This window comes from Plutella xylostella, chromosome 11 (genome assembly GCF_932276165.1).
Source record: "Plutella xylostella chromosome 11, ilPluXylo3.1, whole genome shotgun sequence".
Classification (NCBI taxonomy): Eukaryota; Metazoa; Arthropoda; class Insecta; order Lepidoptera; family Plutellidae; genus Plutella; species Plutella xylostella.
In genome coordinates, this window is record NC_063991.1 from 2,772,267 (window position 1) to 2,797,990 (window position 25,724).

Genomic DNA, 25,724 nt, shown 5'->3' on the forward strand with positions numbered 1-25,724 from the left:
AACGTGTAACACATTTTTTCCTTAAACGTGAAATTTAAAACTGCTAACACAAAATAGGCGTTAAATTGCGACAGAGACTGTAAAATATGTTTCTAATTTGAAAGAAATTTGACACTTCATGTTTTTACTATGATACGGCCACATTTTACGCATCGGTAAAGTACTTATAGAGTGAAGAACGGTTAGGGAATACAATCCCGGCCTTTATTTGGGATCCCGGGATTTCGGGACTGGATGAAGACAATCCCGGGATCCCGGGATAGTCCCGGGATTGAGGTCACAAACAAAAACAATCAAAGTTTTTTAGGTTTATTGGAGACACAGTATTTATAATTTAACTTTGTCAGACCATACTTAGTTGAAAAAAAATTATATTTATTTATTTATAAACAAAAATGGACTTAAAAGTAGTAAGTATACACAGAGGCGGGCTTATTGCCAATATTCTTCTTAAAAAAAGATAAACAATAGGCTACTTGACTCTTTTTTAAATTAGGTCTAATATGATTAATAATTGCTCTATTAGACCAAACAAAATAATCTATTATTTTTTTGGTCCTTGCCAATTGCAAAACTTTAACTTAAAAGTTCTACTTTTCATAAACAGGCGAAAACGGTGTCAACTGTCAACCATATTTTGTTAATAAATTATCACATCTGTGACGTCACACGGGTAGAAAACAATCATTTGACATATAAAAATTCGCATGTTCACTGACACGAAAGAAGAAGAAGAAGAAAGAAGAAGATTTGACTTTTAAATAATAACAACAAAACTACGAGAATACCCTTACATACTAATTTACCCTTTTTTGTCAATCCCGAAAATCCCGGGCTTGGCAAATTAGAATCCCAAAAATTTCGGGACTGGAAAATTACCGGGATCCCGGGATCCCGGGGAGCGGGATCCCGGGCTTGTATTCCCTAACGATATGTCACTTAATCGCGGGACAATCGAATCGAATAGACGGTCGAATGGCGTGGCGTAGTGGTTAGTGGCCCTGACTGCTATGCCGAAGGTCCCGGGTTCGATTCCCGGCTGGGGCAGATATTTGTTTAAAGCCAGATATTTGTACTCGGGTCTTGGGTGTTGATATTTATATTTAATATTTATCTATCTGTGTATTTGTGTAGATATTATCAGCTGTCCGATACCCAAAAGACAGGCTCTGCTAGCTTGGGGTCGGATGGCCGTGTGTGAGATTTCCCCACATATTTATTTATTTATTTATTATTTATTAATCGACTATTGATGAACCGTTCAGAATGTTTATTATTAATCATGTTTGGTGCAAACATAACATTTATTAACAACCAAAGATCGACAACAGTGCCATCTCTTTCGCATCTGATTTCTTGCGCAGACTCCAGTGTAGTGTTAATTGTTGAGGCGTGGGACACCCCTCCCGTGGGCCGCCCCTAGGTCGCGTGTCGGCCATTATCTCTGTGATTTATGGATATTATTTTGACGCACTCACATCACTATTTTGGTACTTACTTCCGGACTTCCGATCCGTGTTTTGTGTGTTTAATTAAGTACAGAGGTACTAAAGAAGACAATATAAGGTTGCCTCTTAGAGATCGCTCTTAGCGATAAGCCATTATTGCCTAGGCCGAGCCTGTAATATATGGGTGTATAGTTGTCTTTGATATGGGTATCGGACAGCTCTGCTGATATTTATACAATATAATACAATACAATATAACTTTATTGAAAAAACACACATCATACAACAATAACAAAAAAGGACTAAGCACAGTTTATGTAGGTATCTACACAGATGCATCATGTTAATTACAATATAACACGCCAAGAATGTCTTTGAAAAAAATTCTGCCTCGGGATCGAATCTAGGACCTTCGGCATAGCAGTCACGTCACTAACCACTACACCATTAGGTCGTCAATCACTGTTGTAGGTGTATTCAATTAATGTAGTTCTAAATCGATCAATTTCAGTGGAACACATCAAAGGTGAGAGCACCTCAGTGGATACACGATAAAACAAATTACCTTCGCGTTTCTGTTTTTTCAACAGGGTGGCCATGGTTCTGGATGAAATTGGGCCTGAAGTCTGTTCATACACTCGCGAGATTCTAGGGCCATCCATCACAGTGCACCAGATTATTCCTAAACTGGAAAAAACTAGCTTATTTGACACCTTTTTTTTATTATTATTATTTATTTAATTATAGGTAAAATACATAAGAAAAAACAAGCTTAAAGATAATATTTATAATTAATTAATATTGTAGTAAAGTTGCAGCGTACCAGAATTCTACCAACAAAAAATGTAAATAATTGTATTTAAATTGTTCTTAAATTAAATTATTGAAGAAATTGGTAACGGCATTTTGAGAGTGGAACTTTTTAATTGTTCTTTAGCCTATAAATATTCTTCATCATCAACACCCATCACGTCCACACTGCTGGGGCTCGGGTCTCCTTTTAATGAAGGAAAGGTTAAGGCCTAGTCCACCACGCTGGCCTAGTGCGGGTTGGTGGACCCCAACACAAGCGAGCTAATTCTGAGAAAGTTGCCGGGTAAGTGGGCAACCCGACTGTCAGATGTTTTCAAGCTGTCCGAAGGCCTCTGACTAGGCTTAACGACTGCTGCCGAAGCAGCAACCGGGACCCACGGGTTAATGTGCCGTCCATCCAAAGTACGGAAACGTGCAGAAAACGACAACGTAAAATTTAAGACTGTCCCATGTGTTCCTCTCCTGTAGGTTGGCTGGTAGAAAATGGTCTTAGCATTAAGCCCACCTTTTTTACATGTATTTTTAATATTTGTCCAATAAAGAATTAAATAAATAAATAGTATACTTTATAAAAATACTTGATCATGGTCACCCTACCCAGCACACGCCAGGCCCGAAGCCACATGGCCCTCGACGGAAACAGCGCACATAAACTGTTACAGAAATGTACACAAACTACGTTTAACAACCTGCCCGTTGAATACCTCCGTTTTTTGCCTCCAAAAATAACCTGACCTGGGTTTTTTGGGGCATTTTTCAGAAGTCTTTTTCATAATCTTGATACATTTATCTGTGTAGGTATATCAGCTGTTCGATACCCATATATTTGATACAATATTACAGGTGCTGTCTAGCTTGAGGTCCGATAGCCGTGTGTGAGATGTCCCCTCATAAATAAAAGATAAAGAATAAACATTTAAGTACCTATACATATTATTATTATTTCTTTAGATTACGGTTTTTTTTCATCTCAATCACTTCAGTTATACTTACCATCACCACAAATTACTCGTAGCTATGGCCATTTTATAACTTCCATGTTATGGGTCGGTTACACCTAACGAGTAGGTACAGTGGTGAGACAGTATTCTCAGCCGATCCTCGACCAATGGACGGCTAGCAAGTGACCGAGTGCTCGGCCGAGGACACTGACTCGCCACTGTACTCGTTAGGTGTAATCGACCCAATAGCATGAGCGTACATTGGTCAAATCTGAGTTAGGTAGCTTGTATGAATCTGAATTAATTATGTTTGACATACATTAGGTTTGGTGCCATAAAAGTATTGAACCATGTTTAAGGAGAGCCTTTAGGGGCATATCGTCTACTTTCCTATTTCGACTTCTTTCTCATTTCGAAAACTTTTCCATTTCCTCCAGGGACTTGACCGATAATCAATATGGTAAGGTACGACGACGCCATAGCTAAGGCGGTAGTGAAGTTGCTTCCGAAGCTGGGGGCCGCGGGTTCGAATCCCGCGCAGGGCAAACCTTAGTGTGATGAGCATTTGTGTTTGCCTTGTGTCTGGTTGATATTTAATATGTATGTGGGAGTGGAATAGAATGCAAGATGAAGGAAGTATCCATGACGACGAATAACAGAAGAGAGTTAAAGACGTAAAGACGATGTCAATATTAATTCTTTGATTTTATTTTATCCCGTGTATAATAAAGTGGATTAAATACCAATATCTTATTTAATTCCTACATGTATCTATCGATGTAGGTATTTGTGTAGATAATTATATAAGCTGTCCGACACACATATCAAAGGTTCTGCCTAGCTTGGGGTCGGAAGGCCGTGTGTGAGATGTCCCCACATATTATTATTATTATTTTATTTTAAGATCAATGTACACTTGATGGCAATAAAATATTTGATTTGATTATATCCATGCATCCTGTTTTACGCGTGTGTCTCTAATGTTGGCTGTAAGAGCGTTAGACCTCGGATTAAATTAAACAAATATTACTCTTTTAAAATTGTACTCATTACAACAGCCACTCAAGTAGATCTACTTATAGCAAATTGAAACTCAAAAACAATATTAAATAAGTTGGCATTATTATTTAAATGTAAACAATTTAATTAGCAACTGGTAACATTTGTTCAAACATACGAGTAACACGGTATTGAAACTTGTAAGTAAGTACTTATAAAATTATTTTTGTATCATTTTAAATACTTACTTCTAGGACACTGATGTGGCAATGGGCTGGCCACGTAGCACGCAGAACCGATGACCGCTGGAGTAGAAAGGTTCTGGAGTGGAGGCCCCGTGTCTTAGACAAGTAAACCACCCTTGTCGGCAAACGGCGTGTCGGTCGCCCCCCAACCCGTTGGTCTGATGATCTGCGGAAGGTAGCGGGAAGCCGCTGGATGAAGATGGCGGGTGACCGTTTGGGATGGCGATCGTTAGGAGATGTCCAACAGTGGACTATAGAAGGCTGAGAGAGAGAGAGAGAGAGAGGACACTGTGTACGAAAGGGGCCTTCCATTCCGATATAGGAATATCCAATGAGACGTAGATAAAGTTAAGCGTCCACCTTTCGGCATCGTACGATTCGTACGCAACGGACGCATCGCATTTAGTATACTTTGTATAGAAATACTTGTAAATGGTCGGAGAGAAATACACATAAAAATAAGTCCACTTCATCGGCATTGCCGACTCGTTTCTGCCAACATTTTATCCACAATCCGCTTAACAATCCGTTTGGTCATCATCATCAGCCAATAATCATCCACTGCTGGACATAGGCCTCTCCCAAGGAGCGCCACAACACTCGGTCCTCGGCCATCCTCATCCAGCTACTACCAGCTATCCGCCTAAGGTCGTCGGTCCAGCGGGCTTTTGGTCGATACGTACGAAACCAACAGGTGTTATGTCTTATGTCTTACTTACCTAGGTGCTTCTTTCTTGGTGACAGCAAATATCGCTACAACTCTACAGGCCTAGCATGTGCCGCAAGACGGGCACGACAAGACGTGGCATAATTTGTGAATGATATGCGTCGTGCAGCTTATGCCTCGAGTGAGAGGGGGCGCGAAGGAAAACCTATACAGGGTGTTGCAAAAAGGATATACTAAGCCGAAACCTACATGTGCAGCATGGCATATCTAAGCCCGAAACTGAAATCAGTTTTTTTCCGCGAATTTTGAATTTCTGATTTCAGTTTCGGGTTTAGATATACCATGCTGCACATGTAGGTTTCGGCTTAGCATACCCTTTTAGCACCCTGTATACAAATACAGAATATTCTATCTATTTATCAATTTTTCTACCTACTTCGTGTTCGTGACTGCTGACTCTGCTGAGGTCACCTTATAAGGGCCACCGGAAAACCAGCGCTGTGCCTTATTGACTACAGCACATGCTGAGCTGGAGCCTTTTTGACGCTATGAAGAGCAAACTGTTCTTTTATTCTATGTTATGTATTATATTATTTCCTGTACTTATTGTAGTTGTTGTTGTATTGTATTATTTTCTGTATTTTTGTTTTCAGTGTGTCAAATACCTTAATGTTTCTTTATCTTTAAGACTTTTTCCAACTTAGGCCGAGCAAGTCTTGCGCGCCGTGCTAGGTAACGTAGGTATGTTGATAAAAAATAGAGATTATATTATTTATTTTAAAACATGTTTTTCTAAATAGAGTTCGATTGTTTGTGAGTTCAGCTTTATAGTTAGGTAAAATCATAGCAGGTAGGTACTTACCTACATAAGTAATTGAAAATACAATACACGTAGCTTAAGGATTTATTTATTTTCCACAATAGATATTTACATCCAATTAACGCTATTTAAAACAAATAGGCATACTCATAAAATAATCATGCTAGGTACTGCAATTAATTATTATTTCTTACTTAATCTCAAAAACTGCTATACATTTTCAAAAGTCTATACCTTACATTATAAGTGTAGGTACTTATTATATTTTATTTATAAAACAATTTTTATTGCACAATTATATTATTATTTCTATGAGTAAGGGAACAATATGAGCGCTAACAGCAATATCTACCAGTGAACTTGAGATAAAGAAATAATTAAGTACCTACATTTGTTTCGGTAAGTACCTACTTTGACATTCTTCCTATACTCACTAAACTCGCAACCCCGAGTCCGCCTTGTTCTATGCTCGCAACCTTCAAAATATACTTAGACCTTAGATTAACAATAACAACAAGATGGCAAGTTTTGTCAGTGCACAAGAAACGTCTCAACAAATAATAGTACTTATTATACATTATGTAAACAATTATTTGCTTTGGTTTTGTATGTGATACACCATCTTGTTCAGTATCGTATCTGAGACTTAGAAATAAATAAAATAAATAAAATAAATATGTGGGGACATCTCACACACGGCCATCCGACCCCAAGCTAGGCAGCTAACCTGTGTTATGGGTGTCGGACAGCTGATAGATCTACACAAATACATAGATAGATAGATACTAAATATAAATATTAACACCCAAGACCCGAGAACAAATATCTGTGTTTAAACAAATATCTGCCCCAGCCGGGAATCGAACCCGGGACCTTCGGCTCAGTAGTCAGGGTCACTAACCACTACGCCATTCGACCGTCTAAATGCTCGCAACCTTCAAAATATACTTAGACCTTAGATTAACAATAACAACAAGATGGCAAGTTTTTTCAGTGCACAAGAAACGTCTCAACAAATAATAGTACTTATTATACACTAGCTGTTCCCGCGCGCTTCGCTTCGCCTTAAAAAGTTTTCCCGTGGGAATTCCGGGATAAAAAGTAGCCTATGTTCTTTCCCAGGGTCTAGACCATATGTATACCAAATTTCATTCAAATCCGTTCAGTAGTTTTGGCGTGAAAGAGTAACAGACAGACAGACAGACAGACACAGTTACTTTCGTATTTATAATATTAGTTAGGATGTAAACAATTATTTGCTTTGGTTTTGTATATGATACACCATCTTGTTATCGTATCTGAGACTTAGAAATGAAGTAAGTGCTATAAATTACAACTGTAAGGCCCTGTTTCACAATATCTGGTTAGTGGTTACCTGTGAGATAAATACATGCTGTATCTGTCAAAAAATAATAAGTAACAGACAGTGACAGCACGTATTTTATCTCACAGGTAGCCACTAACCAGACATTGTGAAACAGTGCCTTAATATCCTACGCGTACATACAACAACTACTAGTCACCCGAAAGATGGTCATTCTGAACAACAAAAAGTATTAGAACGAAAGTGGTTGGTATACATAATATACCTACCACCATGACAATACCTACCGTTAACCGTTATACCGTTACTATAGGTACTTACTACGATTTTTGCTACACACCGTAAATATACATACCTACTTAACTACAATGGCGAGAAATGTAAAAGTTAAATTACCTAATGAGTATCATATGTATTTACATTATCATGATTATCAATAATGTTTCAATGACATATTCCAATCTACATATAGGCATAATCACCATACCATTACAATAGGCAAGGTACTACGATATTTGCTACACTTTGTAAATATACCTGTCTACATAATAATATATTATAACTACAACGGCGAGCCATGTAAAAGTTAAATTACCTAATGAACATGGAAGAAGAAAAAAAGTCGGAAGGAATCTCGCTTACAAAAACACTGAAGCACCACAATGGCGGCGACATGAGAGTGTGTGGGTGCGCGGCGGCGAACTGACTTACTTTGAGCGTGAACGTGTGTGTGGCGGGCTCGTCGTAACAATGAAACTGACTTACTTTGGGTGCCTCACTTTTTAGTTAGCGAGATTCCTTCCGCCTTTTTTTCTACTTCCATGCTAATGAATATACATACCTACATATTTACATTGCGGACTTACATTATCAATTTAACGTTTCAACAACATATTCCAATGACTTCAAGTCTGTAAGTTATTCTGTTCGTTCTTCAGTTCTAGCGCCCACACGTGCTGTGGCCACCCCGTGCGCCCCTTGTTGCGCTTCTCCACCTGCGGGCAGAATAGAATCATAGAATAATAGAATAGAATATTGCGAAACATAGGTTAGAAGATGAGTAAGTAATAATTATCATTAAATACACACAAGTGCGCGTGTCTCTCTAATATATCTCGACCTAATGAGATGTTGACGAGATTTCGAAACGATCAATCTCGATTCAGAAGAAGGTCACCGAGATCCCGAAGAGTAAAACTTGTGGATTGCATTCCATAAGTCACTATACTACATCCAGTTACAGGGAATCAAACTTGGGACTTCAGGGACTGTTGACCACTGCGCCATGGAGGATTTATCGTGTATGTAATTTCTTGGGGAAAAGTTTATGAGACTTACTAAGTAGGTATGCTACTTATTTTTTAAATAATGTTGTTTTTACATCAACAAACTTTAAAATGTATGAGTAAATACATACTACATTTAGCTATGTAAAAAAAACATAAAATTGCGTGCATTTTCGCTATATTTTTCAGGACGATTCACTCCAATTTCCTAAAACCACCTTCCATTCACAAGACATTTCGCACAAAGCATTCCGGCACATTTCACGCGCACCCGACACAATCATCCAGTAACCCAAACCAGACGGCCATCTGGCAGAGCTAGATTAGATTAACCGCTAAATTTACCCACCGAATACAGGGTTAGCAAATGAACGAACGGAAGAACGAGATAATAAAACGAAATAATAAGTAGATTAATAAAACACACTCACACACACACTCACGCCTTGTACTAATGTACCTACTCCCTTGCGGGGTAGGCAGATGTGCATTGCTGCACCCACTTTTCGCCAGAGTGATTAATAAAACTGAGATATTTAAGTTCGATTAATATTATTATGTAAAAATGTATTAAGTACTAATTTAATTGCTTTTTCCTTATAACAACGAAAGTACCAAATTATTGTATGTGAAAACTTTACTGGCCTATCTACAACCTACTATTCATTTGATAAGTAACATTATGTACCTACTAAGCATGCTGTTAGTTTTCCAAGAAATCCTAATCCTAACTAATCCTATCCTAACTAATATTATAAATGCGAAAGTAACTGTGTCTGTCTGTCTGTCTGTCTGTCTGTTACTCTTTCACGCTAAAACTACTGAACGGATTTGAATGAAATTTGGTACACATACGGTGTAGACCCTGGGAAAGAACATAGGCTACTTTTTATCCCGGAATTCCCACGGGAAAACTTTTTAAGGCGAAGCGAAGCTCGCGGGCACTGCTAGTATTATATAAAATATAAATACTCGTATAAATATTATAATATAATATAGTTAGGATAAAACCATTATAATCAACATCACACCACTGTCTAAGTATTTGTGTTATATATTGTGGTTGTGACACCCCTGACGTAAGTACCTACTCTGCTGTAGAGTAGGGGAGGAATTTTTATTATGGTTCGTATAATGGCTGTATAATTGAGGTTTTATTGTGATTGTCGCTTTCGCTGAGAGATATGAGTGTTTGATAATTGTATAATTTGGTGTAAATCATTATTTATGTATTTAAAGCTACACTCACGCCTTGAAGTGTAATAAAGGCTTTGGGGTTTCCCTTAGCGGAATAAAAATTTGCTTTGGGATATTAGCATTATAATTTTGGTAAGTAGTCATTTGAGATTTAGTATGGGTACCCTGTTTGATCCTGAAAATCCTCCTTCCATCCTTCCACCCAAAGGTTTTCTTGAAAAAATCGCACTACGCACACTATGTAACTTCTGTATTTAAGCTGTTCTGTAACTTCTGTTCATGTTTGCGTACAAATAAAGAATATTGTTTTTTATATATCTATTATCAATATAAGTAACGAACACCAGAAATAATGCGGAAACGCACTTTTTCTGAACTCGACGAGGCAAAAACTTCGGTAAACGTATTCAGACAAACAGATAGACACGTGCTGACAATTAGAATGGTGTAAATTAGGCATTTTAACATGATACGTACACAAAAACTACGCAACACAAAAAACGAGGGACCCTAATCCTAACTAATATTATAAATGCGAAAGTAACTGTGTCTGTCTGTTACTCTTTCACGCCAAAACTACTGAACGGATTTGAATGAAATTTGGTATATACATATTGGTCTAGACCCTGAGAAAGAACATAGGCTACTTTTTATCCCGGAATTCCCACGGGAAAACGGGAGTTTTACATAGCCGTAACTGCAGGGTGATGCATAAGTGGTATTGCTTTACCTGGCTTGCTAGCCAAGAGCAATGGAACTATTTATTTAAAGGTAGGTATTACAACTAAGGTAGGGTTCAAATTTACTTATCAGTGAAAACCGGCATAAAACGTATCTCCTTACCTACCAATTTTCTGTCCAATCGGTTCAGCCGTTCTTGACTTGTACCTAAATAGCGTAGGTACTTAACTAATTCACTTTCTTTTGTAGCTGTATTACTTACTTAGAAGATATTAAGATATAGTAGTCTATTGGACGACCGAATGGCGTAGTGGTTAGTGACTCTGACTACTGAGCCGATGGTCCCGGGTTCGATTCCCGGCTGGGGCAGATATTTGTTTAAACACAGATATTTGTTCTCGGGTCTTGGATGTGCCCGTAAAATGGCAATAGGCCCGCCCCCTATTACATTGGGACTAACATTACACTCTGGCGAAAAGTGGGTGCAGCAATGCACCTCTGCCTACCCCGCAAGGGAGTACATTAGTACAAGGCGTGAGTGCGTGTGTAAGATATAGTAGTCTATTGGAATGCAAGTTGCACGACTCAAGTGCAAGCATGGGCCACATCTGGTCCGGAGCACTTTCAGTCCAGATAAGATAAATTACAAACGCATATTCCCAAGTGAATATTTTTCGTTTCACTATACAAGTATCTACCACATACTTTATAAATAGATAGATTTAAATACTTACAAATGATTTTATAGCAATATTGGTTCATTATGGATATTAATTTGTAAGAGATAAAGGAATGATAGTAATACTTTAGGCGTGGGAAAGAGTCTAATCAACTTTGTTTATTACTTTTGAAAAAAAATATCATATTATTATATGGTTTACTCGTGTAAGTACCTACTTGAAATGAAATGAAATTCCTTATACTTAACTGAAAAAATATTTAGTAAATGGCAGGATTCAAACCCACGGCATCACGAATGTGAGTAACATTTTCATAGTTCGGGAGTGTATTACAGACACAGCAGCTACTGCAACAAAAAGCCCGCTCCTTAAACAAACCTCCCCTCATTACCTAAGCAACTGCGTCATGGTTACTGTACCTCGTGTATTACAGACATAGGTAACTATTTTAAGAAACAGCTGACTGTTTAAACAAAATCCTCATTACTTCAGCAGCATCATGGATCCTGTGCCTTGTGTATATTACAAACACAGCTATACACCAAGAAAAAGCTGAAGCTGACACCTTTAAGCAACCCCCCACTAGTTAAGCAAATCCCACTCATAACCTAAGCGGCCTCCTGCCCCCGGAGCCCCCGCGGCGGCGCGCGGTGCAGCTCGGCGCGGCGCCGGCTGCTCGCCGTCAGACTCCAGCACCCGCGCCAGGCACGAGGTGCAGGAGCATACCACCTCAAGCTATGTATGTACAATTGGGTCAACTACCTATGCGAGCTATGCTAAACTAACCGTTTAGCCTGCGGTGGACGTTCGGCTTCAGACACAGAAACCAAAAAGCTGACTCGTTAAACAAAACCCGATGGTGCCCATTACCTGAGCACCATCATGGTTCCTGTGCCTCCGCTCGTGAGTGTATTATTATTATACACACGCACGTGTGTACACGTACGTATTATACAACGATTACAAAAAGCTCATCCTTTAAACAAAACCCCTAATTACCTGAGCAGCAGCGTTAGCCAGCGTCATGGCTCCTGTTCCTCGTGTGCATTACAGACACAGATACTCCAACAAAAAGCTCATTATTACCTGATTGGCCTCCTGCCCGCGGAGCCCCCGCGGCGGCGCGCGGTGCAGCTCGGTGCGGCGCCGGCTGGCTCGCCGTCAGAGTCCAGCACCCGCATCAGGTACGAAGTGGAGGAACATGCGTCCACCGCAAACTATGTATGGAATACTAGCTCAACTATGCGAGCTAAGCTAAACTAACTTAGTATAGCCTGCGGAGGACTTTCGGCTTCAGACACAGCAACGCCAAGAAAAGCTGACTCGTTAAACAAATTCCCCCTCTCCCCCTTCCCCCACTCTCATTATCTGAGCATCGTCATGGCTGCTGTGCCTTATGTGTATTACAGACCATTAGTTAGTAGGTATGACATGGCACAAAAATGTACAGCTACTTATGCAGCTGACTGTACATTTAACAGCGCATCAGAATACTAGCGGAACTTTTTCATTTCTCTCTATTACACATAGAGCTACTTCAACAAACAGCTGACTCCTTAAACAAACCTACCCTCATTACCTGAGCAGCATCGTATTGTTAAATTGTTACAGACACAGTTACTCCAAGAAAAAGCTAACTTATCTAACTTAACTACAAAATTACCTGATTGGCCTCCTGCCCCCGGAGCCTCCGCGGCGGCGCGCGGTGCAGCTCCGCTCTGAACCCGCCGGCTGGCTCGCCATCAGACTCCAGCACCTTCATCAGGTATGAGATGTAGGAAGTGGCGAGGCGGAGCGTCTTGATCTGGTGGTGATACACAGGGTGTTGAAGTTAATATATAAATGCTCACAACTGTAATCCCCGTAGGGGTAGTCAGAGGTTAGTAGCAAGCGAGTCGTCCGCTCTCCACTGTACATCTAGATTTTAGATGTGCAGAATTCCTCACGATGTTTTCCTTCAAATTCAAATGTATTTATTGCAAGTCAAGTTGCAAAAATGGCTAGTAAGGGGGTGACTTCAGGGGGTCGTTCTGTGAAGGCCTAGACGACTAGAGGCCTAGAAGCCATTTCAAGACGTAACAAAAGTTTTCCGTCCGTGAGCGATCGCGATGCAAAACTTTTGTCACGTCGCGTTTTTAACGAAGTTAAAGCGTTAAAACTTAAGCGTTTTTTATTTATTATTATTATTAATCCATTTATTTCAGCCAATTTATGAAACAGGCGAATAGCATTCAGTAACTATTTACTTTGGTTAGAAATTCACACAATGTGCGTCCACTTCTCCATAAATTTAAGACAATTCGTTTGGTGCGATACGTACGATCCCAATAGGTGGCCGCTTACATTAAATGAGTGCTTTTGAAACCTCTATCATTATCGCAAATAAAACTTACCTTTGACAACTTGGTATCAGCTGGTACGTTCGGAATCCTCTCCCGAAGATCGGTGAAGGCCACATTAATGCTCTCTGTCCTCCGCCTCTCTTTGCTTATGTTCTGTCGAAGATTGGGGTTTTTGAGACGCGACGGTAACTCGACTTTAGCGGTTTCTGAACAAACAAATATGCGAAAATCACTGTCTTGGAAGTTTAACCCAAGTGGTTATAGAGTTGAATTTTAGGTAAGAATTGGTGAGAAGTAATAGAGGTAGATTCCGAAGGTTTTGTCTCAAAAACCCCAAATAATTGACAAGACACAAGAACAAAATTTTCGCGTATTTATTTTTATTTTAGATTAGACGTAATTTTATATTAACTACTTACACTCACGAGGAATGAAAATGTTCCAGTCTCCAGAATAGCACCAAATTACTAACCTACTCTTAAACGGAAAAGGATAGCTTAATGAAGCCGTCTGCTCAACATTGAAGTACTTTCCTACCTACATTTAACAGCGAATCAGATGTAAAAAAATGTAAGTAAGTAAGTACCTAATAAGTAAATAAATTGGGCCATTTGGTGTGAGTGGAACTTTATTATTATTATTATTATTTGATACTTTATTGCACAAATATGAAATATAAGTGTACAAAAGGTGGACTTAATGCTAAAAGCATTTTCTACCAGCCAACCTACAGGAGGTACAGAAAAACTAGTAGAAAGGTGCAACAAAAAAAAAGTAGTTACTAAATTGAAAAAGCAAAAACAAAATAAAGTCACTTGATAATTAACTTAATAGATATACATAAAATATACATACTATAAATTACTACATACTATTAATTATATATATAGGTATACAATAATACATACAAAATTATAATATTCAAAGAGGTACAAGAAAATGCTACTTATCTAACTTGCTGAGATAATGAGCACGGGTTAGTCGCTTGAAGACATTGCGGGAAGGAGCTTTCCTAATGTCGAGAACATTAGGAAGATCATTTATCATTGCTCGCGAGTGTAAGCACCTAACTTGTAAACTGCACCTAACACAACCCACCTTAGACAGTTTAGTATCAGCCGGCACATTAGGTATACACTCTCTGAGGTCAGAGAACGCCGTGTTAATACTCTGTGTGCGCCGTCGTTCCTTCTTGTTGGCGGTGTTGCGTCGTTTCACCACGCGGACGAAGGAGGGGGCTGCGGGGCGGTCGTAGCGCAGGGGGAGGGGTTGGAGCTCGCAGTCTAGGCCTGGGGAAAGGGGTAGTTTTAGGCCGTATTCAGAAAAAACTGAAATGGGTGGACAAAGGCGGTCACAGAATGGTGGACTAGAGACGGATGAAGAACTGTTGGCAGACCATCTGCTAGATGGTCCGATGATATCTGCAAGGTAAGCAGTGGACCAGAGCGGCACAGGACCGGAAGAATTGGCGTAAAAAAAGGAGGCCTATACCCAACAGTGGGCGATAAAAAGCTGCTGATGATGATGATGTATGTATATGAAAGAAAGCTGGAAACTTATAAGCGCTTAGTTTACTGTGAATTTTTCTGGCGCTTTTCAGCGCTGCTGCCGCTGCAAGGTTCGGTAACAAACGTCATTATATATCGCGATTGACCATAAATACGTCATGAAATCAGTTTATCAACGTCGATAACGAACCCGTGTAGCAGCTGCTGGTTCGGTATAGTAAGTAAAGGTAAGCGCTTATAAGTTCCAGAGGGATGAAATTAACTTGTTTTGCAAGTTTTTTGTGTATTACTTTTCAAACACAAATAAATGTTACTGAACATTTCAATTTAGCCATGTAACAAAAACACTGATATATACAAGTACAAGGTATACAAACTCATACAACCCCTCTGTTAATAATTGGTGCAAAAAAGTATCTTATACCTATGCTATTCTGTGTATAGCCGTGATGCATATTCTGTTGGTGGTATCCTTCAAAATTTTCGTTCCCCGGTATCTGCATATCCTCATATCCTGAAATAAATTAAACTATTTTAGCCGGTTTCAGAGGATTATGTGGCAAACGGTTATTGAATGTATTGGATCTTCGGCATAATAAATTATTCTTCTACTGGCACTTGATTGAGATCAAATTTTAAGAGCTACACACACAGGGTGTTAAAAAAAAATATACATACAAAATACAATCTCACCATAGTTCCGTCCTATGTAATGCGTGGTGTCGTGGTATACGTCTTGCGTGTCGTAATCCTGCGCCTCCGTGCTCGGCCAGTACACCACGCCGTCCATGGGCGAGCCTGCGGACACGCAATAGTTAGGCCCGGGTCTCCTATTTACTCCGTAGGTCGCGTCAAGTGTCACCGCCGTAGGCCGCGTCACAATGCTCATTATGTCTACGCGCCAACGTCGGCGTGTGAGGGAGACCGCATCAGTACATTTCTATAGTGAGCATCGTGACGCGGCCTACGGCGTGACGCTAGACGCGACCTACGGCGTAAATAGGAGACCCAGGCCTTATAGTTATATTGCATCTCAGATCTCTATGTATCGTCACCCTTTTACAAAAGTCCCAAAATAAAAACAGAATTAAAAAAAGAAAACCTTTGTAGTATACAGTCAGCGTGTAGATTAAGTCCATGGATCTTGTAAATCAAAAAATACTTATTTTTCTTGAAATAAACAGTTTAATTTTTTTATTATTATTATTGTCGACTCACGTCGACGTGTTAGTAATTCGATAGGCGGTTTCGACTGCAGTTAGTACTTATGCATTATATTAGTTTCTAACGTTACCGATAACGCTGATCAAGATGGCATACAAATGGCTATTAAAATAATGCATGATAGTTTTCACTAGGGGCAGAGGCACCACTTCGAATGCTAAATTCTTTAATATCCACGTTTGTGATACAGCCAAATTATTAAATTAAGTGAGTTTTGCTTTGCATTGTACAGAAATTTAGAAATACATACACAGGTTTTTTTTTTATACTGGATTTAAACACAAAACACGCACTCACGCCTTGTACTAATGTACTCCCTTGCGGGGTAGGCAGAGGTGCATTGCTGCACCCACTTTTCGCTAGAGTGTTATGTTAGTCCCAATGTAATAGGGGGCGGGCCTATTGCCATTTAACGGGCACATCCAAGACCCGAGAACAAATATCTGTGTTTAAACAAATATCTTCCCCAGCCGGGAATCGAACCCGGGACCTTCGGCTCAGTAGTCAGGGTCACTTACCACTACGCCATTCGGTCGTCTATTGTATACTGTATTTCTCACGGGAAACCTTTTAGGGTGAAGCGAAGCTCGCGGAAAAAGCTTATGGAATAAATGAGGGAGGCGGACCTACCATTCTGTCCATGCGGCTGGCAGTAGAAGGGTGGTTCGTATCTGTCGAAGCCTTCGTCTGAAGGCGACATGGACCCGTAACTTGACATCACGCATCTGCAAATAAAAATACTCTGTAATTATTATCTCAAAAATTGGGGTGCGCGAAACGTCGCGACGTAGGTATCTTCAAGTACTTATGTAACTGTTATTTAAAGGCCTCTACACACCAATACATTTCATTTCATTTCATTTCATTTCATTTCATTTCATTTCATTTCATTTCATTTCATTTCATTTCATTTCATTTCATTTCATTTCATTTCATTTCATTTCATTTCATTTCATTTCACCCGGCGGCTCAGGCCGCCGGCTCGACCCGCCGGCCTCATTTTGTACAATCATGCCTCATTTTGTACTATGTTAACCCGCCGGCACTAGGCCGCCGGGCTATGCCGCCGGGTCAGCGGCTTTGGTGTGTAGAGGCCTTAAGGTCAAATGTGTGTACATAACTTCCGTTTGAAAACGTTTTCTCAAAACTTCCACGTTTCACCCCCTCTTCCTTAGACAATATACAAAAATACAAAATACAAAAAGCTACCTAGAAAACGTCAAAAACCGCTTGTTTCTGGCAGAAACGACATTAACTTCTAACACACACAAAATAGCCTAAAAGTAATTTTAAATCCCGAATTTCACTCGGGGAACCCTATATAAAGGCAAGCTCAAACAAAAAAAGCTCAAGCAGAAAACCTTTATTCTACCTTCTATCTGCTTCTTCAGGTGCAGATAACTTTACTAGGGCTTATAAGTTTGCCACTTGAGAACCGTTCTGTCATCTTCACCATAATTATCTGTCTATTGTGTTGTATTGTTCTATTTATAGAGCGGTGGTAGCTCAGTCGGGTAAGCGCCCGCTTCTCACGCCAGAGATGCGGGTTCGAATCCCGGCGCTGACATGTACCAATGAGTTCTTTTAACTTAAGTACAATGTATACCATCGCTCTTACGGTGAAGGAAAACATCGTGAGGAAACCTGCATATCTAGATCTAGCACATCTAGATATGTGAACCCACCAACCCGCAGTGGACCAGCGTGGTGGGAAATGGTCCAAGCTTAGGAAGGCAGTTTAGACCTTGGGGATATGCACAAAGGTTCCACTCGAGAGAGCCAGGTGCAGGTACTTACACCCCCGCAGAGAATAGAATAGAATAGAATATCTGTCTATTGATAATAATCATTTTAACTTTAGGGAGACAGTTAAAAAGTCAACTTCGTCTAGACAGAGTAAGCTTAAAAAGTGGCTAATCTATTTAAATCTTGTAATCTTAGATTTGGTTTACAGAACAGTAGTTCTATTATCTATTGGAGATTCTGAAGTGGTGCTTGAGAAAACTTTCTCGTTTCGTGAACGTTTCAAGAGTTGTCTATGGAAAGTTAGAGGTTTTTGAACGCATGTTGCTCTTCAAATTTATAGTTTTCAACCCTCGGGCGTCGATAAAAAACTATAACGACCGAATGGCATAGTGGTTAGTGACCCTGACTACTGAGCCGAAGGTCCTGGGTTCGATTCCTGGCTGGGGCAGATATTTGTTTAAACACAGATATTTGTTCTCGGGTCTTGGGTGTTGATATTTATATTTAGTATCTATCTATCTATGTATTTGTGTAGATATATCAGCTGTCCGACACCCATAACACAGGTTCTGCCTAGCTTGGGGTCGGATGGCCGTGTGTGAGATGTCCCCATATATTTATTTATTTATTTATTTATAAGTACTTACTCGCGAGCAGTGAAAAAGTTCCAGTGACGTCAACAAATTACTCCGAATAGGAAAAAGCCTAGCTTAATGAGGCCGTCTCCAATATTGAAGTAAGTACATTTAACAGAGCATCAGAATATTATAAACTAAAAACGTTAAGTAATATTGTCAAATTTTAACTTATTTGTTTTATAAAATAACTAGTTGTTCCTGCGCGCTTCGCTTCGCCTTAAAAAGTTTTCCCGTGGGAATTCCGGGATAAAAAGTAGTCTATGTTCTTTCCCAGGGTCTAGACCGTATGTATACCAAATTTCATTCAAATCTGTTCAGTAGTTTTGGCGTGAAAGAGTAACAGACAGACACAGTTACTTTCGCTTTTATAATATTAAGTTAGGATTTAGTAAGTAATGTTTTAAAGATAAGATAAAAGATAAAAAAATATTTATTGTAAACATGGGTATATAAAATGGTGTTACAAAAATATAGTAGGTAGTTCTCCATGTTTTGCACTATACAGTACGAACAACTTTATGCTTACACTTTAAAATTCATGCAATTGTTATGACTAGTTAGTGTTTTTAGACCCAGTTTCATCATACCTACTCGGTTAGATTATAACCAGGGACTAGTTGTTGACTTTTGACTGTGACACATAAGTATGTCAAGAATTTAATATTATGAAGATGACGTATAATATAAATGAACTAATCCCTTGTTATGATCTAACCGAATATTATGATGAAAGTGGGGCTAATCTCAGATACTAAAGTGACAGATACTGAATGGTTCATCAACAGTCGATTGTCCTGCGATTAAGTGACTTAGTGCAAATTTCTCCATTGTCGGTTGTGTAACCAACAGGTATTAATTTATAAATTAAACGTCATAAAAACACACAAAACACACACTCACGCCTTGCACTAATGTACTCCCTTGCGGGGTAGGCAGAGGTGCATTGCTGCACCCACTTTTCGCCAGAGTGTTTTTGTTAGTCCCAATGTAATAGGGGGCGGGCCTATTGCCGTTTTACGGGCACATCCAAGACCCGAGAACCAATATCTGTGTTTAAACAAATATCTGCCTCAGCCGGGAATCGAACCCGGGACCTTCGGCTCAGTAGTCAGAGGCACTAACCACTACGCCATTCGGTCGTCATTAAACGTCATCTCCATATAAAATTCATGACAGATGTATCAAAAGTTAACCACTAGGTACTCCCTGGTTATGCTCTAACCCAGAATGGAGAAATTGGCACTTATCGTTCTATTGGCGGGATAATTAACTGTTGATAAACCCTTCTGTGTTTGTAACTTTAGTATCTAAGATTAAAAAGCAGACTTTACCTCACGTATGACAGTTCTAAGTTTCTAACTAAATGTGTAACAAAATCACACAAAATGTACATTTCCAGTTAGTCTATGGTTCCAGTGAGCATGTGTGACCCACGTTGCGACTATCAAAACGCGTTAACGTAAACATTTACTCTGTATTGTCACAAATGTGTTGAATATTAACATTAAAATACGGTAACCTTTTTTGTGTTTTGGTATACGACAAGTTAGAATATTTTCTATTGACAATCGCACAATAAACCAACGACGGACGCTAGAAAGGTACCTAAAAGCATGGAAGTAATAAGTACTTAGGTAAGTACGGTGGCCTGCGCCTAAAAGTATACAGGCGGAGTTTTCAAAATAGCGATCTCAAGCTCACATGCTGCTCAAGCACATCCACATAAACACCACTGCTACACACATCACACACAACACGTCCCCGGATTTATAACAGATGTAGCTGGTCCCTTCATCATCAGGGATCGCTATTTTTAAAACTCCGCCTGTATACTTTTAGGCGCAGGCCACCGTACCAATTACTTTCATGGGTAAAAGTGACTAAGCAACATTATACATGTTACATAATGATAAATATTACCAACAGAAACGGCGGTTTCTTAAGCGTTTTAACATGAACTTCTAGGTGAATTACCTATTAGTAACTAGGAAGCAACTGGGAAGTAGGTTCTAAACATTGGAATCAGCATGAAAAGGCCGTGAAACGCGGCAGTTTTGGCAAAAACGCTTCCAAACGGAAGTTATGTTTTCTAGTTGGCTTTAAGTAGGTAGGTAGGTACATTTATTTTCACCTAAAGTCATTTTGAATCACCTCCTCCTATCATAATAAACGGTGCCGGCAATGCCAATGAAGTGGACACACTTCTGTGGATCTCATTACAAAGAATAGTGAATGCGATGCGTCCGTTGTCTCTTTCACTCTTATAAGAAGATATTAAAATAAAATCGTGAATAGCTTACCTATCAAAAACAATCCATCCGTTAGAATTACACCATAACTATCAGCTATTTGAAACACTGCACAAAAAACTGTAACACACAATAAATTATTTATCACCACATTTTTTTAATCCACCAACACACTTAATTTTTATCCCGCCGCATCACTATGCGAATTCCTCAGAATAATAACGGCACCAAACTTTTTTCTGCGTTAACGCTTGGATGCTCTAATGATACTGGCTGGACCGTTAGTTTTATCCTATGGGATGGAAAGGGGAGGGTCTAAGGCGGAGCTTAGGGGAGAATCTTCAGTGGGCACAGGGAATGGGGCGTATACTTAATTCAATTGGTTTGTTTGCTCAAGCGAAGGACGCGATAAAAATCTACTTATCCTGCTAATTAAATAGAAGGCTGCATTTTTATTTATATCTAAAATAAACCACTTAACACTAAAGTTACATGAAGCGTACCTATTTACACTACAATGTAAAACGTCACGTGACCAACAAAGTTTCTATGGAAAATAAAATTATTTTTTCACGAATTTTGAAATTCTGATTTCATTTTCGGCCTTTTTGCCACACCCTGTATAACTTCTGTTTTTTTTTCTAAGGAAAGGGCGTGGCTTACCCTAACTGACCCTACCAACAAAAACAAGCTAATCTCACCTTTATTTATAAAGGAAGAACGTAGATATTGCACTGATTAGAAAGTGAAAAAGATATAGCTGCCCAACAAAATTGATCTTTAAAAACATTATTTACGAGCTACTTTACTTCGCAGGAATATAAACTCCGCCCATTGCCGTCCGGTGTTCTGATTGGTTGTCAAGATTAGCTGTTTTTTTTCATAATCTATGGACTACTTATACAGTGTGTTGTTTTTCGGACCCGAAAAACTTTAAGGGTGGATTCTACGAGTAATATCCTCGAGAAAAAACCCCCATAGGTATGGCACATGGCATGACCATGGAAGTAGAAAAAAAGACGGAAGGAATCTCGCGAACTAAAAAGTGACGCACCCAAAGTAAGTCAGTTTCATGTAACGACGAGACACACCCACACATTCACAAAAAAGTAAGTCACTGCGCCGCCATTACGTCGCGAACCTTACCGTAGTAAACACATTAAACGTTGTTTGAAAAGTGAGAAAAATATGCCGTCCTGCGTTGTTAAATCTTGCAAGAATCACAGTGGTTTTAAGAAAAAATGTAAAGGGATCACTTTTCACAGGTAAGTTATTCAATTAATACTATATTTCATATGGTTTACGTTTTTTTACTCAAAACATTTTGTTAGAAAAAAATGTAGGTAAACAAATAATCCCAGTGTTACCAGTAATATTTTTTTAAATTTCCCCAAATTTGTGAGTTTAGTTTATGATGTGAGCCACTATGCCTGAAATAAAGGATTATTAATGCTCCAAACCAAACTCAATCACAAAATATTAATTTACCAGTACCTACTTCTGTTTTTAGATTTTCTAAAGATCGCTCGCTCGATCGACCCCAAGATTTAATCCATATCGTAGGGCTTTGTATAGGTAGATATTACAAACATATTTATACATAGTGGTTTATCCGATCCCAAGATAGAATACCGACACATCGTAGGGCTTTGTTTATATATGTTTATATTATAAATACTTTTGTTTATATTATAAAAAATACGAATAAATCTATTTCTTTCTTATTTATATCGCCTACCTAGTTACCTATGTTTCAATTTCTACTTTCTTATACTGAGCACGAAAAAAGTGATTTCAGGCTTCTTTGCACACTTTGAATTATTTTTATAAAAGAAATCTAAGTTCAATGATATCACGTACTCTTATGGCAAAGGTAAACCTCATGAGGAAACCTGCACATCTAGATTCCAGATTTTGTAGCCTATGTGAATTACATTATTCTATTATTCCTAAAAAGCAATACCGTTAGCAACCTATAACGGTAGTAAATTAAAATATGTGGGCTACAAAAATTGGCTCTGACTCATAAACCTGTTCTATACGGACCAGTAGAATTTTAATTTATTCTGATTACATATTATTTTATTTTTTTAAATTATTATTAACAGACTGCAAAATTTACAAAAGTAAGTATCATTTACATTACATTAATGAGTATTTGCCCCTAAATCATTCAATACATGAGTACAAATTGTAGGTACTTACCCGATTTTTCGGGAAAATTGGTTTTGTAATGGCAACCCTACGCACCCACACACTCTCATGTCGCCGCCATTGCTGTGCGTCAATGTTTAGTTCGCGAGATTCCTTCCGTCTTTTTTTCTACTTCCATGGGCATGACTATTATTTTATAGATATAAAATATGATTCATTCTACAGGGATCAGTATACAGGGTGTCCCAAAAGTCAACGTCATGCCTTAAAGTGCTGATAGGCCAGCTCAGGAGTGACCAGAATATTGCTATAATTATGACCTTAGTTGAAAAGTCTATAGTTTACGAGATATTGATACTTTTATGAATTTTGCTGTAAATCGGCACCGGTGAAAAAATCAATAATTGTAAGGTTATTTTTTTATTTTTCGTAGGTAACCCTGGATTGTTCTGCTGTATCTTACAAAATGCCTGCGACATAAAGGTCGCAGTCCAAACAATGAAGAGTAATGTTTGTAGATACTATGTTTAAAAACGATCAGGTTATAATTGTTTATTTATTTTATAAGTAGATTTAACTCTACATACCTACAAAAAATAGACTACGCAACCCGGGACTGTTATTTAAAAAAAATGCTCATTTAGTCAGTTTTACCTGAGAATAAAGACTTAGAAAATGGAATAAAAAAAATACACAAATAATGTTTATTATATTTTTTTATTCAAATTTGAACTGCAACAGAATTTTTGACAAATCAGTTTTTTTATTGTCACATCAATATTATTTACAATAAATGTTGGGGTCGACAAATCTTAAATCCGACACGACCTTAAAGACAATTTTTAGTTATGACTATCATGTCCAAATAACGTTTTGTCGGAGTTATGAATTCAGTTTGACCCTAAAAATTGCTAGTAATTAATAACTTAAAATATATTTTATAAAGTTAAAATTTACATATGTATGGCAACCGCAATAAAACAAAATGAATTTTAGCAAAAACATCAAACATATCATTATATTTTCTTCAATAGGTACTTCGTGGAACTTTATATGTATCTATAATGTCAAAAAAATACGAAAGAAAGTCAATAAAAATGATTAAACTTAAACCAGCCTTTGAATCTTGCACGGATTAAATTTCAAATGTGCGTTTTTGTTTAATTCACAAACAAATATTTCTACATGGTAACAAAATGAATTATTAATTTTATTTTTTAATACTTATAATATAGCACATTCAAGATTTATTAAATATTCTTTGTCTATATTTTTTATTAAAAAAAATGTAGGTACCCTATTTATACTTAATTATTACGTAGAATAAACCTTTATACATATAGGCTATATTAGTGCATAGTTAGGACTTCTTGATAAGATTAAGTTTAAAAATAAAATATACTTAAATTACCCAAAAAATTCAAAATTATTTTGGTTTTAAAATAAATAATAATAGCTTTAGAGTGCAGGCAATAACTGCATTACACTCAATTCATTATATTTGGTTAGTTCAAAATAAGTTATACAAAATAAAAACGTTCTGTAGGTCAATAAAAAAAGTATAGAAAAATGAATCTTAGTATAAAAAAATTAAATATTAAAATGTAACAAAAATAATTATATACACTCAATCACATCTCATCTTCTAAATAAAGAAATGCATTAAATATTTTTTTACCTCTATTAAGTACTAGTATATAAATAAAGACTAGTTTAAAAAACTACAGGCACTGTGCGCTTACTGTTAAAAATGACTATTTTTTACTTTTTTTTACACATGGAATATACAATACACAATAATATACTTATTTATTATTTTCATAAATATCTGACCCGATTGGAAATCGAACTTGATACCTTTCAGCTCCAAATTGTCGTAGTGTATCGTCATCAGCAAACAATTTTATTTTTATTTAAAATAAAACAGTTATTTCTTTATCTTTAATTTACTTATTACGTTATTTGCTAATAGGTACTTACAGCATTTTTCTTGTCTTTCTAAAAATGAATTTAAGACGATATAATATGGTGACAAAACTTATCACTCTGAACAACTTGCAAGTCGTAGTACAGTATGAGGCAAAGAAACCTGACCTCTTTCAGGTAGCGTAGTCACTATGAGTTACTGTGTAATGTTTAAAGTTGTTCAGAGTGATGAGTACTTACCAAAAAAAATAAGAAGTCTGTTACATACATAGATGACGAAATATTTTAATTCATAGATTAATTTATCCAGATGATTATTACTAGTAAATTAAATCATTTTATATGATTCATTATTATAAGTAGGTATTAATACAAATATAACTTACAATTTTTAAGCTACGATTCAATAGATTTTATGGACTTTAGGTTAGGTACGGATTTTTTATCTATCTAAAAATGAATCTATTAATATAACCACCCAATACACCATTGATAGTTATTCTTAAAATATATTTTTTTATTATAAATTATGTTATTTTAAAAATTATAATTATGTAGGTAGGTTAAATAATAAAGGATGAGATCGAAGACTCTTAGCTCATTTTTAATCAATATTTTTTCGGGTTTTATGCCTAGAACATTAATATTTCACAAGTAATGTATGAATGTTTTTTTAAATAGCTTCTAATAATGTCCTTCTGGACAACGATCATGTCAGAAAATTATTGAAATAACTGCTGCCACTATTACGTATGTGTGCTCTAGTACACGTAAAATCAGTAACCTATCGAATTAAAACCACAAAGTAATCCACAACATAGGAAACCCCGAATTCA

The 25,724-nt window shown here is 37.7% G+C and overlaps 1 protein-coding gene and 1 long non-coding RNA gene across 3 annotated transcripts; both read right to left on the minus strand.

Moving 5' to 3' along the window:
- Positions 1–6,001: 6,001 nt before the first annotated feature.
- LOC125489196 lies at positions 6,002–7,504 on the minus strand. Its single transcript, XR_007266808.1, has 2 exons — positions 6,869–7,504; positions 6,002–6,409 (listed from the first exon to the last, which is right to left on the minus strand). It is a non-coding gene; the product is annotated as an uncharacterized LOC125489196 (long non-coding RNA).
- A 302-nt stretch (positions 7,505–7,806) lies between these two features.
- On the minus strand, positions 7,807–21,346 carry LOC105387934. 2 transcript variants are annotated; one of them, XM_011558745.3, is made up of 8 exons: positions 20,860–21,346; positions 16,806–16,900; positions 15,645–15,749; positions 15,376–15,465; positions 14,542–14,732; positions 13,495–13,596; positions 12,765–12,905; positions 7,807–8,252 (listed from the first exon to the last, which is right to left on the minus strand). In XM_011558745.3, exons 2-8 carry the CDS (start codon positions 16,891–16,893, stop codon positions 8,163–8,165), a joined length of 807 nt encoding a protein of 268 aa, XP_011557047.3. In that variant the 5' UTR covers positions 16,894–16,900; positions 20,860–21,346; the 3' UTR covers positions 7,807–8,162. The 2 variants fall into 2 exon arrangements, with proteins under 2 accessions (XP_011557047.3, XP_011557048.3); XM_011558746.3 differs by lacking the exon at positions 13,495–13,596 and having other exon boundaries at positions 20,860–21,338.
- Positions 21,347–25,724: the final 4,378 nt, after the last annotated feature.

Coding starts and splice junctions, on each gene's coding strand:
- LOC105387934 (XM_011558745.3), bottom strand. CDS start 16,893: ATGTCAAGTTACGGGTCCATGTCGCCTTCAGACGAAGGCTTCGACAGA. Junction 15,750..16,805: donor CCAGCCGCATGGACAGAATG/GTAGGTCCGCCT, acceptor GCGTGTCCGCAG/GCTCGCCCATGGACGGCGTG. Junction 14,733..15,375: donor CTATACACAGAATAGCATAG/GTATAAGATACT, acceptor CCCTTTCCCCAG/GCCTAGACTGCGAGCTCCAA.